Source organism: Chenopodium album, chromosome 17 (genome assembly GCF_948465745.1).
Source record: "Chenopodium album chromosome 17, dcCheAlbu1.1, whole genome shotgun sequence".
Lineage (NCBI taxonomy): Eukaryota > Viridiplantae > Streptophyta > Magnoliopsida > Caryophyllales > Amaranthaceae > Chenopodium > Chenopodium album.
In genome coordinates, this window is record NC_137850.1 from 6,646,049 (window position 1) to 6,660,701 (window position 14,653).

The following is a 14,653-nucleotide window of genomic DNA, read 5'->3' on the forward strand; positions in this document are numbered from 1 at the left end:
TTTAGTTTCCATAAGTTTATGATGTGTTTATTGCTATAATTATTTTATTATATTATGTATGTGAGACTAACGCAAAGGTTTTGAGTTGGTTCGGTTTTGTTAAGGGCCTACAATGGTTCTAAGTTGTAGGTTGACCTCGTTTTACTTTGGTTTGACTTTTTAAGTTGAATGGGTTTTGAATGTTTTTGAAGATAGTCTTCCGTTGTGTGTCTTTGATAGTTGCCTTAGCCATTTTCACGGTGGCGGTAATATCTTAGATTTTCCTATTTTGAGTTTTTAAAAGAGAAAAACAAGTATTTCAAAGGAAAGGAATTTCTAGGGTGTTACAGGGCAGGTATGGGCTCATGTAAACCTGCAGCTACTCCAGTTGACACTAACTCAAAACTTAGTGCAGATGCAGGACCATCGTTTCGGGATCCTACTTTGTATCGCAGTTTAGCAGGTGCTCTTCAGTATCTCACTTTCACCAGGCCAGATATTATTTATGCGGTACAACAGGTGTGTCTTTTTATGCATGATCCCCGTGAACCTCATTATGAGGCATTGAAACGCATTTTGCGTTATGTTTAGGGTACCATTGATCATGGCTTACATTTATATCCGTCTACTTCACATCGACTAATTACATACGCTGACGCTGACTGGGGAGGTTGTCTCGATACCCGACGGTCCACTTCGGGCTATTGTTGCTTCCTTGAGGACAACCTCCTGTCTTGATCATCTAAGCGTCAACATACTTTGTCTAAGTCGAGTGCAAAAGCAGAATATCAAGGTGTCGCAAATGTTGTCTCTGAGGCGTGTTGGCTTTGTAATCTTTTACTTGAGTTATATTGTCCTCTACGGCAGGCTATTATTGTTTATTGTGATAATGTCAGTGCTATCTACCTTTCTGGCAACCCGGTACAACACCAACGCATTAAACATGTGGAGATGGATATTCACTTTGTTCGAGAAAAGGTTGCTTTGGGGCAAGTTCGGGTTCTGCATGTTCCTTCGAGATATCAGTTTGCGAACATTTTCACTAAAGGCCTACCACGAGAATTATTATTGGATTTTAGGTCCACTCTTAGCGTACTACCTCCTCCCGCTACGACTGCGGGGGTGTCATAGATATTATATTTATGATAATATTTGTCGCAGATTATGATAGATTTTATGTATATTTTGTATCCTTATCGTACTAGGTTTCCTAACGTGATTAAAACTAGTATTGTAAATTCTATACATATTAATCAATGGTACATACTCCAATTTGAGGAGTTTTCCCAAAATCTAACACATATACTTCATAAGAAAACCATTTTTCCATGTATGACCCAACTCAATCTGATCGAAATTTGCAATAAGTCTTAGTAAAAAATGAGCCGACTTGAATTAATCCAATCCAAAATTCGCAAATGATCCAATCTGGACCAACCCCAACTAGATTGAGCACTTCTAGTAATCAATAAATGGTCAAACTATCCTAATTTGACCCTAAAAGTTGAAGTCCAATTATTTTAAGGCATGAAGTATTTCAATTCTTAAATGAAAGCACGATAGAAAGAGATCACACTATTATAGTTTATTACTTGAATTGTAGTTTGTAGTCAATTTGAAATGCCGGGAGATAATCAACTACTACGAAGTATTAGGTTGCACTCCACTTTTAAGTAAAGTTAAAACGAGTACTTAAATTAAAATACCTATTTGACAGATGAAATTGGTTTCATATTCATTAACTAGGGTGTTTGGTAGGTACAAAGTACAGTCATGGTCGTATATTAGGCACATAAAAGGTCTTATTAGGCTTCAAATATTCATCTTGCAGATAAATATTGAGCTATTGGATGATGGGGATGCCAATAGCTCTTTGATTGTGTTCTAACAAAAGGTACATCTACGTATATGCATATGCAATGTTCATGGAATTTCAAGCTACATACGCAGGCGATACTTGAAAAGGAGCTGAAATTGATTAGTTATCTGATATTAATAAGAGACGGAGTAGTAGTTAAAATTGATAAGGTGATAAAATCGATATGGTGCGGAAATATTAAGAAGTACTAATTAGGTCCGATCGGACAATAATAACGTACACAAAAATAAGAAAAATTTGTAAATTGCAGTCATTTAAAGTTCGTATTTTGCAAATTGCAGCCATTTAAAAAAATTGCAAATTACAGCCCAAAAGTTCGTATAAATTGTAAATTGCAGCCATTTAAAAAAAATTGCAAATTACAGCCCAAAAGTTCGTATAAATTGTAAATTGCAGCCTAATTCAAATTTTTCATCGGTTTACATGTCGAAAAATGTTCGGTTAAGGTTTCAGGGGTCATTCTAGTCCTTAGGGATCCGAATTGGGCTCGGAATTAGCAAAAAAAATAATGTAAGTATTATAAATTTATTCATATTATCAAATTTCATATTATCAATTTATAAATTTATTCATATTATCAAATTTCATGTCATAATTTTGTGCTTGAAACTCAATTTTATCGGGTTGATCTTTGTGTCACTCTGGGTCGGGTAATCTTTTGCAAAGTCTAGTTGCTATTGTATACTTGTAGGACCAAGCTTAAGTATGTACGAGTACAATGTAGGACCAATGTACATAATTAAGATAATTCCTTATAAGAATTGATATGAAGTAAAACAATCTTATGAAAATCCATTGAATCTCAGTACCATTCCACTATGAATGTTATAGTTTCCAATCTTCCACACGTTATTTGGACCTTACCATAAAATCCATTTAACAACCCAAAAAAATATCCATTTCAATTCACAAAACTCATTTTAGTTCATACCATATTCGTTTTATAAAATGCATATATAATGCCATTTCCCCTGAAAAATGAGCACTTTTTTCAAGAAAATTCGTTATTTTTTTTCACAAGCAACCTAACCCCATTCGTTATTTTTCTAACTCCTAAAAATAATAAGTAAAATAAATTAATAAATAAATAAAGCAAATTTGTGTAATTTGGGTTCATGGGTTTCTTTGCACATTCATGGTTGACCAAATTTTAGTTGGGTAAAATGCCATTAACAATTTTTTTTTTTTTTTTGCATAATTTATAACTTTAAATTTTCAAAAACAAAAAGAAAAGTCAACTATACCGACCCTAATATGATACACGTATATATAATTTTGAATCAATCTTCCTTTTTTCATACAATTTTTGCAAAATTACGCTTCCTAATTTGTAAGTTAATGGTCATACTTTGATTTTGGTGGTGTAAGTTTGAGGTTATTCTTTGGCTTCCTTTAGTGAAGAACAAGGAAACCCAAATCCTCGTGTTCCAACGTAGTTAGATTAATTCATTTATTTAATTTATTCTTAATTTCTAAGGTATTATACTACTTTGACTTGTCTACTGTTGATTTATTTTTAATTTGCTTAATTATTGGTTTTATTCTTTGTATTGCATCGACATGATCACATAGATCTTGGTCTTGGGAACTAGAGGTTTGACATATTTGATTTTGAAAGATTTTTATTAGGATTTATTTTGTGGTTTGAATTTCGATTTTAGTCTCTCTGTCCTTGCAATAATAATAGGCTGAATTTGATAGTCGTAAGCTAGTAACACTTTTTTAACCGGCATTCCTTATTATGTACATTATACATCTTGATGTGGAATATTTTATCAAGTGTATTTTAATTCATTTTCTTACTATATTTGGAAAATGGCCTATGCAACGAAGCAAATTAAATGAAAATATTGTTATATCCAATTTCTTTTACGTATGTAATATTACGTATGATATTTTATTAACGAATTAATTTTAATGCAAAAAAAATAAAATAAAATAAAATAAAATAAAATAAAAAATTAAGTGATATGTTATTTGGAGGGGGGATCCTTTTAGATGACAGTCCATTTTTTGCTGCATGAAGCTTGCTCAATGCATTGGTAAAATACACGTTATTTTAGCACTAGAAACAGATTAGCATACACTTTTTTGTTACAAAGAAGCAAAAAAACAAGGATTCTGTGTGCTATTAGTTAATGCAGTAATTAAAAAATTTAACTACATGTAATAAACTAGAACTGTTAGTAAGACAATTAATAATAAAGCTAGAGTCTATGCGAAAATCGCAGGATTAGCCCAGTTTTAAGGCAGCAAAACTGGCTTTATTTTAGTTAGATTGAGTGGGATAATGGATGAGATGTAGTGAATTTAAAGCATAGTTTTTTTCATGACAATAATAGTTTGTTTAATCATTAGACATGAATTTGTGGTGTTTAGGCCCATGTGATCTATGATGCATTTCTCATGTATGCTTCATATTGCTTGTAGAAGCAATTTATACTGTTATATATAAACTAGTTTGCACACTTTCTGTTGTAATTCAAATGAAAAAATCACACCCTTAATACCTTTTCTGTTAACTAACTCCTTTTCGTGTTATCAGTAACAATTCTTTCTTCCTTGCTGCAACGCGAGATCAAACTTGGTTGGATCCTTCACGTACTCAAGGTTCATTCTGGTGTTGCTGATCCGTTTTGTAAATGACTATGTTGCAGCTGTAACAAGAGTAACAGCGATATCTGCAGCATAACGATATCAGTGTACAGCTGACAGTAAGGTATGAAGGATTATCTGTTCTTGTGTTTTTGATTGTTATGAACTTGTATGTAACTATTGGTGGATGCATGTTCCGAAACAATGAAAACATAGTTTTTTAGATAAAGTGTTGCATTCTCTGTTTAAGCCTTTGGTTAATTTATATTTCAATCCTTCTGCTCCTAATAGAGGTCAATTATCCATGATCGAGTTTTGTACCTAAGCACCATTGCTTCCAATTTTCACACCTAAAATTTCCTAAACATTGTGTAAAAAAGAAGGCGAAAACAGTATGATTCTCTGTATGATAAAGTGCTTCATCAAATATCAAGTCTTCATCTGTAGGACATTCTTTCTTTTTATATTCACTTTCCCGGTTAATTAATGCTTGAAAATTTACATCAGACATATACTTGAAATTTGTGCTCTCTTCTGACCTTTTTCTCCCTCTTTTTCATTATTATGAACTACTAGAATAAGAATCTTGTGTATTCTTATTCTCTCCTTTTTATAGAATAGCAATGAAAACATGGCTTGATAGATCTTGAATGTGACCAATGTTATTTTATATTTTTTTGGCTAGCAGGTGTATAGTAGTTCTTTGAACAAATCTGATAAATGGGTATTTACAACAATTACAAGAACGCGAGTACAAATGCCAAAAGTGGCGATTATCTGGAAGGAGTGTTAAATGATTATGTAGGAGGAAAGGGGAAGCTAAAAGGGCATAAGAGTGGTTCTACTAGGCTGGTAACAACACTCACTTGTGTACAATTCGCCTTTGCAATATATGCTACGTTTCTTCTGTATTACATGAGCCCTTCAGTTGATCTAAGGACTAAACCGGACTTCACATGGGCTACTCAATTTGCAAAGCAATGGAAAGACTATATTATACAACCCAACATTGTGAGCCACTACCAAGAAGTATCTAATTTGGTTGCAACTGATATGCAAGCAATGCAAACAACTGTTCCGGCTGAGGTCTGTGAGCACGAAAAGATCGATTTTATGCAGAAGAAGTCCAATGATCTTCAAATGATCAAGTTGAAGACTGAGCTTTATAATGAGGTGTTGCAGTTTCAAAGCAAGAATTTTGGCATTGAGACTCTTCGGCAACTAATGGCAATGCCATCAAAGTGGGATTTAAAGGGCTCTAATAAACCAAAAGTTACAGTTATTTTAAACCATTTCAAGAGAAAAACTCTTTGTGCTCAGCTAGATTCTTTGCTACATCAAACTCTCCCTTTTCACCATGTTTGGGTTCTTGCCTTTGGAAGTCCGAATGAGCTGTCACTACGAAGAATCGTGCAGAGTTACAATGATAGCAGGATTAGTTTTGTGGGTTCAAATTATGATTTTAAGTACTATGGAAGGTTTCAAATGGCTTTGCAGACAGAAGCTGATCTTGTATATATCGTTGATGATGACATGATACCGGGAAAGAAAATGCTTCAGATTCTCTCCCATGTTGCAGGTACAGAGAAGTACAAGAACTCTGTTCTTGGAAGCATAGGGAGGATTTTACCTTTCAGACAGAAGGATTTCACCTTCCCCAGCTATAGGAAGTTTCGTTCGAAGGAGGCAGGTCTCTATCTACCTGATCCAGCTTATGATATCCTTGTTGAAAAGGTGGTGCAGGTGGATTTTCTCTCGAGCTCGTGGTTTTTATCTTCAGAGCTTGTCAAGACTCTTTTCATTGAGAATCCCATGACCTTTATGACTGGTGAAGATCTGCACCTAAGGTAAGCCAATGTTTTAATTTATATGCAATTTACTTTGCTTTGCATTGTTTTTTAGTGAATAGAATCATCCTCCTGAAGTCCTGATTCATCTCTCATGCTTAGTATAATTTACTACACTTAAGGAATTTGCTATATTAATATTTAAGAAACCTGAATTGTTTTCTACATGGGATCTTCTCCTGATCTACTTTTGTGCTTAATATGTTTTTGATGCAACTTAGTTCATTGATTTATTGATTTTATATGAGATGCTTCTAGTTCTATTGTACTTGATATTGTATTATGTTTATTCTATGTAATTTTTATAGCAGTCAATGAACACCAATGTATGCTTGAGCATTTAAGCTATGTTTTAATGCATAGCCTACAAATCTTGCACTAGATTAAAGTTGTAATTCATATCCTACAGTGAGAAGATGCCTTCATTACTTGTTTCACCTTTTTTTCTTGCGTATTTTGTTGTTGACTTTGGATACAATTTTACTTTATGTATCACCTTAAACGTAGTTTTTCCTAAAACACTTTATTTTTGCATCTATTCATCCAGTACGCCTTTCATTCATGCAGCCTTCTAATTGATCTGCCCATTTTTAGCCCGTGTCTTGATCTACCAATTGTGTTGTTTTGATATTGTGAACCATGCTATTTATCCTTTTATATACTTATACAACTTTCATTTTGAATATCACTATTACATAATCCACATATAACATAGTATTTGACACTGATGTAATGAGAAAAAAATTCCATTCTTTTCGTTCTGTCAACTCTCTCCTTCTCTGTTTCCTTCTCTACTTAGTTGTGTCAAATGGTCTAATGTCATTGTGTTGATGGTATGCAGCTATCAGCTTCAAAAGTACCGAAATGCTGGCTCCTTTGTGCTTCCAGTTGATCCGAAAGACAAGGAAACATGGGGAGATAGTGAACATCGACTTGCTTATGTGTCTGAAACTACTGTCATATTCAAAGATGTTGTTCAAGTAAGAGATGATCAGTGGTGGAGGGCCCTTTCGAGTGGTTATGTGACTCAATGGGCGGCAATGCATCCTCAAAAGATTGATGCACTGTTTTATGCTCACTCCATCAATGAAGTGAAGGCCCTTGCTCCTCTTCTTGAGAAATTTAGGTCTACTGTTGGTAAGAAGGCCTACATTGTTGTCTCAGGTGGCCAGTACTGTCCTTGTGAAGATGCTGCAACCGCTTTGAGCTGGCCAAAATCAGTTTGTAAAGAGAGAAGATTTAAGATATTTGATCTCGGAGTTGGGGCACTTTCAGGAGTATCTAACTCTGAAGTGCCTATAGTGCAAAGTGTGTATGCAAGCATGAAAGGGCTCATTAAAATTCACAACCCGAGTGTGGTTATTGCTGTTAATGATGTTGATTCTGATGTGAGAAAGGCATTGAAAATGGCATCCGAGACCAGTAAAAATGGCTCTACGTTTGTTCTTCTGCCTAGAGCATCTGTGACCAAGGTCCTTTGGATGGCTGATTTAAGATCTACTGCTTTGCCAAGTAAGTGTTCTCTTATCTTTTTTCAAGTCCTACCTCTTGTATAACGTAAATCAGGCTAAAATGATAGAAATGTGTCGCGTTTAAGGATTGCTTAGACTTGTATAGAAATTTTCATTTCAATAGTGTCTTAAAACATTTAGCACTACTCAAAGTTCTGAATTAATGTAACATCTTCTGACCAAACATATACTTACGCGTTATACAGATTGGAACAAGATGAGAATCTCCATCAACATTATCACCCAAAATCGTGTGCGTTCTCTCATGAGGCTTCTCAAGTCTCTCACTAATGCATTTTACTTGGGTGACGACATTCCAATTTCCTTCAATGTGGATAGCAGAGTAGACGAGGCAACAATAAAGCTATTGAGCACATTTGAGTGGCCACATGGAACAAAGACTTTAAAGCGGAGAATCATTCAAGGAGGACTAATTCGAGCAGTGAGTGAGAGTTGGTATCCGTCTTCAGATGATGACTTCGGTCTATTGCTTGAAGATGATATTGAGGTATCTCCTTACTATTATCTATGGATCAAGTATGCTCTCTTAGCCTACCACTATGACCCTCAAGTATCATTCCCCGAGCTCTCTTCAATTTCTCTTTACACTCCTCGAATTGTTGAAGTAGTGAAAGAGAGACCAAAGTGGAATGCAACTGAATTCTTCCAACGCATTCATCCAAACACCCCTTACCTACACCAGCTCCCCTGCAGTTGGGGTGCTGTTTTCTTCCCCAAGCACTGGAGAGAATTTTATGTGTACATGAACATGCGCTTTACTGAGGATCCTAAGAAAAACCCAGTTCAGATTCCCAAGTCTAGAACCAATGGATGGCAAGCCTCATGGAAGAAGTTCCTCATTGACATGATGTACTTACGAGGTTATGTGAGTCTGTATCCAAACTTCCCGAATCAAGCTAGCTTTTCAACCAACCATATGGAACCCGGAGCTCACATTAGTGCTAAAGACAATGTTGTCAAGCATGATAAGACTGACTTTGAGGTACCCCTTCTGGCAGATGATTTTCGAAACTATTTGCCTAATGGTAAGTTGCCTTCAGCTTCTAGATTGCCCTCGATCAACCTATTCAACCAGGCCGTGTCTCTTAGGGGCTTAAAGTCAGCTGGCGCGAAGCTGAGAATGGATGTGCTCAACTGCACTGCACTGGAAGTTGTAACTGTGCATCATGTTACAGGCCTGCCTAACCAGTGTGTCAAGTTCTGAAAACTGAATTTGGCTGCTTAATTTATATTCTTTTTTTTTTCCGGTTTCTTTTGTAGGATGTATCAAAAGCTATGTCCAACCTTAGCTTAAAGGTGGGATCAACACTTGATTTTGACTGCTAGTTGGTAATCCATGTAAACACTATTATTCAGACCATTTCAAAATTTGTTTCATTGCTTTGTACATTTGTAATCAAAGCCAAAGTGGCTTCCTTTACTATATTAAAACAAAGAGAATTTATTGAATTTGCCTTCTCCATTTTGTAATTATTAGAGTTACCTTCTACCGCCTTATAGAATTATTTTTGGTGAGTAAATTACAATGAGATTGATGTTTAGTGAGGAAATGAGGAAACATGTTTATGTAACAAACATATGTTGCAAGCATGTGTTGTAAATAAAATAAAATAAAATGAAAAGTGACCTCAGCTCCATACATACAATGCATTAAAAGCAGGACCAAAATCTTGTTTGTAATAGGCGACATTGGAAAGGAATCTAAATAGTAAATATTTACATATCATTTTATTTATAATTAAAATCAATATCTTTCATATCAAACTTGAAATACAGACACACTTAAAAGTTTAAAAGAACACAAAGGTTTTACATCAAATCCACAGCATTATAAGTGTTGGTGATAACATAGTTCACTTTGGGTGGAATATAACTTTGAAGCTTTGTTGCACGGCTTCTAGATTCATGAGCCGCATCCTCTGTAATACCCCCGACTAAGGGCATTAAAGGGTGACATATGAAGCTATGGAGTTGGATGGCCATATCAAATATGGTTAGTATCAAATTCAAATCATCATCACCTCCAACAAACCCAACAAGTTGGAACACCCTCAGACATGGTAAAGCTTTGTATTCTATGTTGTCCTCTTCCAAACTATGATCATAAATATAAATGTTGCGATTGTTGCCCTCTCGCGGGTTCATCAATGATAAGGGCTCCAATCCCTGCAACACTCGAGCCTCCTCTGGCATACACGATGCACTAATCCAACAAACCTGCAACATGATGAACATCAAACCCATTAAAAAAAAAAATAGGTATTTTAACCATTATAATAACAAATCTCATGTCCAAGCACAAGATCTAGCAACAGAAACTAGGCTATGGAAAGAGTTTGGTAGAAGAATTATTGGTTTTGGAATTGTAAATGAAATGGAACAATGCACAGTAGCAGTAAAGTAAAACACTTAAAATTCTAAAATTTGAAGGTTAGACTAATTTACCTGCAGCTTGAATTCACACAACACCGGGCATGCCCCTAATAATCTTATGATACTAGGAAGATCAACTATCGAATCAAGCCAATAAGTCAGCTCCAAAAATTTCAAGTTGCTGAAGCATGGAAGACTTTCAGCAGGAATATTACAAAGGACATGTTCCCACTGTGTCATAAATATAGTCAAGGGTTAGGAGCTTGAATTCACAATTTTACCAACCCAAAAAGAAAAGAAAAAAAAAACAAACAAACAAATTTCTGAAAAAATAAAACTGTAGCATCCTTGCACTAACCAGTGGAGAATTAATCATGAAGCGAACAGAAAATTTGGATAGTTGCATGGCAAAACACGCAATTTGCTGACATATTGGAGTTGTGGCACGACAACATTCTCCATCAAAAGCTGCTTCAGCAAGTGGTAATGGCAAACTTTTGAACTCAATAATCGGCTTGCCAAAATAATCCAAATAACTAAGATTCACAGCATCAATTTCAAGTTTATTCAATGAACCACAATAGCGTATTGACAACTGTTTCAACTTGAAAGACGCAACCTTCAAGCTCACAAGTGTGTCAGAGCCGTCTACAACAAGCTGTTCTAAATGGTGGCATTCTGTCAACAAAAAGTCAAGCAACTCTCCACTAACATTAACACCAATCAAACGCAAGCAAGTAAGAAAACTGATGCCGCTTTCAAACAGTGAAGGCTTCAGAGTGTAAGTATCACATGGACAGTCATACAATGGCAAGTCCAGGTTCTCCAGCTCCAGGTTCTTCACTTTCTTTGCCAAAGCAAATTTAACCCATCTGTCAATATGATGCACCGGCCTTTCATAAAAGCCAAATTGGACTCTAAACTTATTGATAGACTGGCCTTTATGCAGCCTTATTACCTGATTAACCCAATTAATATATTTAACTGCTTCAATCCGCTTTGGATCATCATTATACTTACATTCTGGGAATACTTTTAAACAGTCAAAGTTGAAATCAGTCCAATTGGTCCAAATGTACCTCCATCTTTTTGACAGGATACTAATTTTGGCTGCCTCTTCCATCTCTAGTTGAAAAAGTATGGTCAGCATGATATCTTCTGGCAACTCACTGATTCGATCCACGCCTTCCAAATTGTCCTAAAATACAGTATAAGAAAGGTGTATTCAACTCAGGCCTGACAGATATCAGAAATGACTAAATCACCAAGTTAACAAAGATTCATCTATCAGGCTACCAAACAAGTATAGCATTTAACGCATAACAAATTTGCCATCAATCTGCAAGCTACTCACTAATATATTTATTGCAAAATATTGCCACTGAATATATACTATTAAAGTTAGAGCAATCGTGACAACACAAACATTTACAAAAATCGAATGTACAATTGTACGTCCCCTAAAAAGTTACCTTAAAATGTCAAAAGTTACCCTTTAATGAATAAAAGTTGCCCACTGATATTTATAAAAGTTATATACGTTTTATTGATAAAAGTTACCCAAAAAAATGTAAAAGTTACCCTAAATTCAACAAAATTTTCCCCAATGTAATTGTACATCGAATTTATACAAAAGTTTTTGTCCATACAAACCCTCAATTTATATACATGATGTCTGTAATGACTATAAACAAAACTTACCATGTCTTCCAAAGGTAAGATTTTCTTCATGTTGGCATTGCAAGTCATGTTCGAAGGATCTACAAAAGCCATTCTTGAGAGCACCTACGAAATAATCAAGCCCGTCCCTGACCACCCTGGGCCTATGAAGAACGAACAAATATGTTTACAATCTATAATCAATGAATTCGTTAATTAAATGTAGAGGAATAGATTTCCATGAAACAAACATAACTACTACATGCATTCATTCACACATGAACTTACTAGCAATTTAACAGCGCTGTTACTTATCTTGCATTTGACTCCAATGGACAATGCAAAGTGACAATACTATACTAAGTAATACTTATAAATGCAATAACAAATTACGGAGTAGTAATTAGAAATTAAAACAAAAATTAGACCCAATAAATTGAAATTTTCTAGGTTTTTTTCCAGAATGTTATACAGCATACTTGATGTTAGTGAATCACACAAGGGTATATGCATAAAATTGAAATTTGGAACTAAGTGCATAATACTAAATTAGAATTACGCCAGATTATTGTAAAAAAAAACTGCAATTAGAGCTCAAAGCACAAGAATAAAAACACTGAAAATGAGAGGAAAAAGAAAAAGAAGTTAGAGAAGATCGAACCTATAAATTTGAACAGATGGAAAATTATATAATGTTATGCCGAAGACTCTGATATGATTATGCTCCTTGAATTATTGATTGAAATTAGAATTGATTCAGAATGCCGATGCTCTTGTCGAAAACCTTAGCTCAGTGGCAAGGTCCTTCTCTTTTTTGGCTTATAATGATGCTGTTTCGTTAGTATTTCTAGGATTGGTGGAAGTTCTAAACATGCCCAAGCTTCGAAGACCAGACGCTTCGGCTGAGACGGTGAGTTCCCTTTATACTCTCTCCGTTCCGAAATGATAGTCCCTTATGGGTAAATTTTAATCTTAAAATATTCACCTCATTTCTTTTTTCCAATAACCATTAATATTAATTTTTTACCAAAATTTCCTTCAATTTGCAACAATATTTGTGCAAATTTAAATTTCTCATGTAAATTTTGTTTTCCCATGTATTTTTATTACCTTCTCTCTCTACTTTTTTGCATACCTAATATCAATTTACTTTTTCAATATACTTTTACTATTCTTATTTGTGTTTATTAATTCCCGTGAAAAATGCCCATAAGGAACTATCAATAAAGGACGGAGGGAGTATGATTTTCGGTTTTTCCGTGTTAGGTGAGACGGTCTTAGGCCCCGTCACTTCACCTTATTTTTGCTGAACTGAAATTATTTTAACTTTTTAAGTGAACTGAAATTATTTTACTGATTTTCTATTGTATTTTTAAATTATATATTTTTACTGAACTGAAATTATTTTTTTCAAGGTGACGTGAATAGTTAACTTATTTTGCGATTGCAAGTATTCACAATTCATTGTGTTTTGAACTACTTGCATAAGAATGTAGTTGAACTATTAAAACCACATATTATTTGTAAGCAATAAGTTAAATATTCTATGATAAGTAGGCCCCGTTCACTTCACTTTCTTTTTGCTAAACTGAAATTATTTTTATAGAACTTAAATTATTTTTGCTGAACTGAAATTAATTTTGCTGAACTAAAATTATTTTTACTGGACTGAAATTATTTTAAAATTACTGATTTTTACTGAATTTAAATTAATTTTACTGAACTGAAATTATTTTTACTGAAATTAATTTTACTGAACTGGACTTATTTTTAATAAACTTAAATTATTTTTATTGATTAATTTTTTTTTAAGGTGACGTGTGAACAGGGCCTTAATGTTTATATGTTTGTTTTGTCTTCAAGCTGTTATGTTTATTGGAGGAGTGCTATATTTATTAGGTTGCCCAAGAATTGAAACTTGATTTGATAAGATGGTCTTTTGCTATCTTTAAAGTGATAAATAATTGATATCTTTCAAGTGGTGTTCATCTTAAGGTGATTAGAGAGAAGCTGGAATGCTGTTAAATAGCTTATGTAATTACAAGCGACGAAGACATGAATCAAGGATAGTGCTATATATATTTGAAACCTAGAATCAAAATGCATTAGGCATTGTATTACTAACAATTGCCTGCTTCTTTGGCCCCCTTGTCCGGTCATCCAAAATTTATTTGCTAAGAGCTGACTTTGAAGACGGACATATTTGGAACATATATCAAATCTATCTTCTCCTAAAATTATAGAAGGGAGGTCTTGAAATATATTATGAGGTATCGTTTGCAAATTTTATTGCCTAGCAAGAATCCTACTATCCTAGCAGTTTTCCTCAGCAAAACCCCCAACATAAATTCTTGTAATTTCAGTGGAAATATAGTGTCAAAAATGGTACTCAGACAAATTTTTACTAGGCATTTATAATATTCATATGGGAAAGCAAGAATACGTTGAGTATCATTTAGTATTCACTTCTTAATTTCCTTTCTTTTATTGACTTTGATATCTTTCATTTTCTCTTTCACTAGTAGAAAAATTGAAAAATACAACGCTCATTGGCCACCGGTTTTTGAAAACCCGTGGCAAAAATTAGTGGCGGGATGAGGCAAAGAGTTATTGCCACCGGTTCAACCAAACCCGTGGCAAAAATTTGAAAGGCCACCGGTTTTGAACCGGTGGCAATAACTAAGTATATTAAAAAAAAAAAAAAAAAAAAAAAAAAAAAAAACCCGGCCCTTTATATACCCAAACCCTACCATTTTGTTCTCCCAGCCGTTTCCTCCATACTCTCTCCT

At 34.4% G+C, this 14,653-nt stretch overlaps 2 protein-coding genes across 3 annotated transcripts; one reads left to right on the forward strand and one right to left on the reverse strand.

Annotated features, from left to right (window-relative positions):
* Positions 1–5,173: 5,173 nt before the first annotated feature.
* Positions 5,174–9,044, forward strand: LOC145588593 (uncharacterized). Its single transcript, XM_081645222.1, has 3 exons — positions 5,174–6,300; positions 7,142–7,812; positions 8,018–9,044. The coding sequence occupies exons 1-3, from the start codon at positions 5,174–5,176 to the stop codon at positions 9,034–9,036; spliced, it is 2,817 nt and encodes a 938-aa protein (XP_081501348.1). The 3' UTR covers positions 9,037–9,044.
* Positions 9,045–9,534: 490 nt separating this feature from the next.
* LOC145587521 (putative F-box/LRR-repeat protein At4g15060) lies at positions 9,535–12,738 on the reverse strand. 2 transcript variants are annotated; one of them, XM_081644259.1, is made up of 6 exons: positions 12,526–12,738; positions 11,907–12,028; positions 11,285–11,403; positions 10,564–11,077; positions 10,278–10,436; positions 9,535–10,049 (listed from the first exon to the last, which is right to left on the reverse strand). In XM_081644259.1, the coding sequence occupies exons 2-6, from the start codon at positions 11,976–11,978 to the stop codon at positions 9,642–9,644; spliced, it is 1,272 nt and encodes a 423-aa protein (XP_081500385.1). In that variant the 5' UTR covers positions 11,979–12,028; positions 12,526–12,738; the 3' UTR covers positions 9,535–9,641. The 2 variants fall into 2 exon arrangements, with proteins under 2 accessions (XP_081500385.1, XP_081500384.1); XM_081644258.1 differs by having other exon boundaries at positions 10,564–11,403.
* Between the last annotated feature and the right edge of the window lie 1,915 nt (positions 12,739–14,653).

Bases quoted from the DNA above. Each gene is read 5' to 3' on its own strand.
- LOC145587521 (XM_081644258.1), bottom strand. From the start codon at position 11,978: ATGGCTTTTGTAGATCCTTCGAACATGACTTGCAATGCCAACATGAAG. The intron at 10,437-10,563 runs GTTAGTGCAAGG...TTTATGACACAG, and splicing joins TCATGATTAATTCTCCACTG to TGGGAACATGTCCTTTGTAA. The intron at 10,050-10,277 runs GTAAATTAGTCT...ATCATGTTGCAG, and splicing joins TGTGTGAATTCAAGCTGCAG to GTTTGTTGGATTAGTGCATC.
- LOC145588593 (XM_081645222.1), top strand. From the start codon at position 5,174: ATGGGTATTTACAACAATTACAAGAACGCGAGTACAAATGCCAAAAGT. The intron at 6,301-7,141 runs GTAAGCCAATGT...GATGGTATGCAG, and splicing joins GGTGAAGATCTGCACCTAAG to CTATCAGCTTCAAAAGTACC. The intron at 7,813-8,017 runs GTAAGTGTTCTC...CGCGTTATACAG, and splicing joins AAGATCTACTGCTTTGCCAA to ATTGGAACAAGATGAGAATC.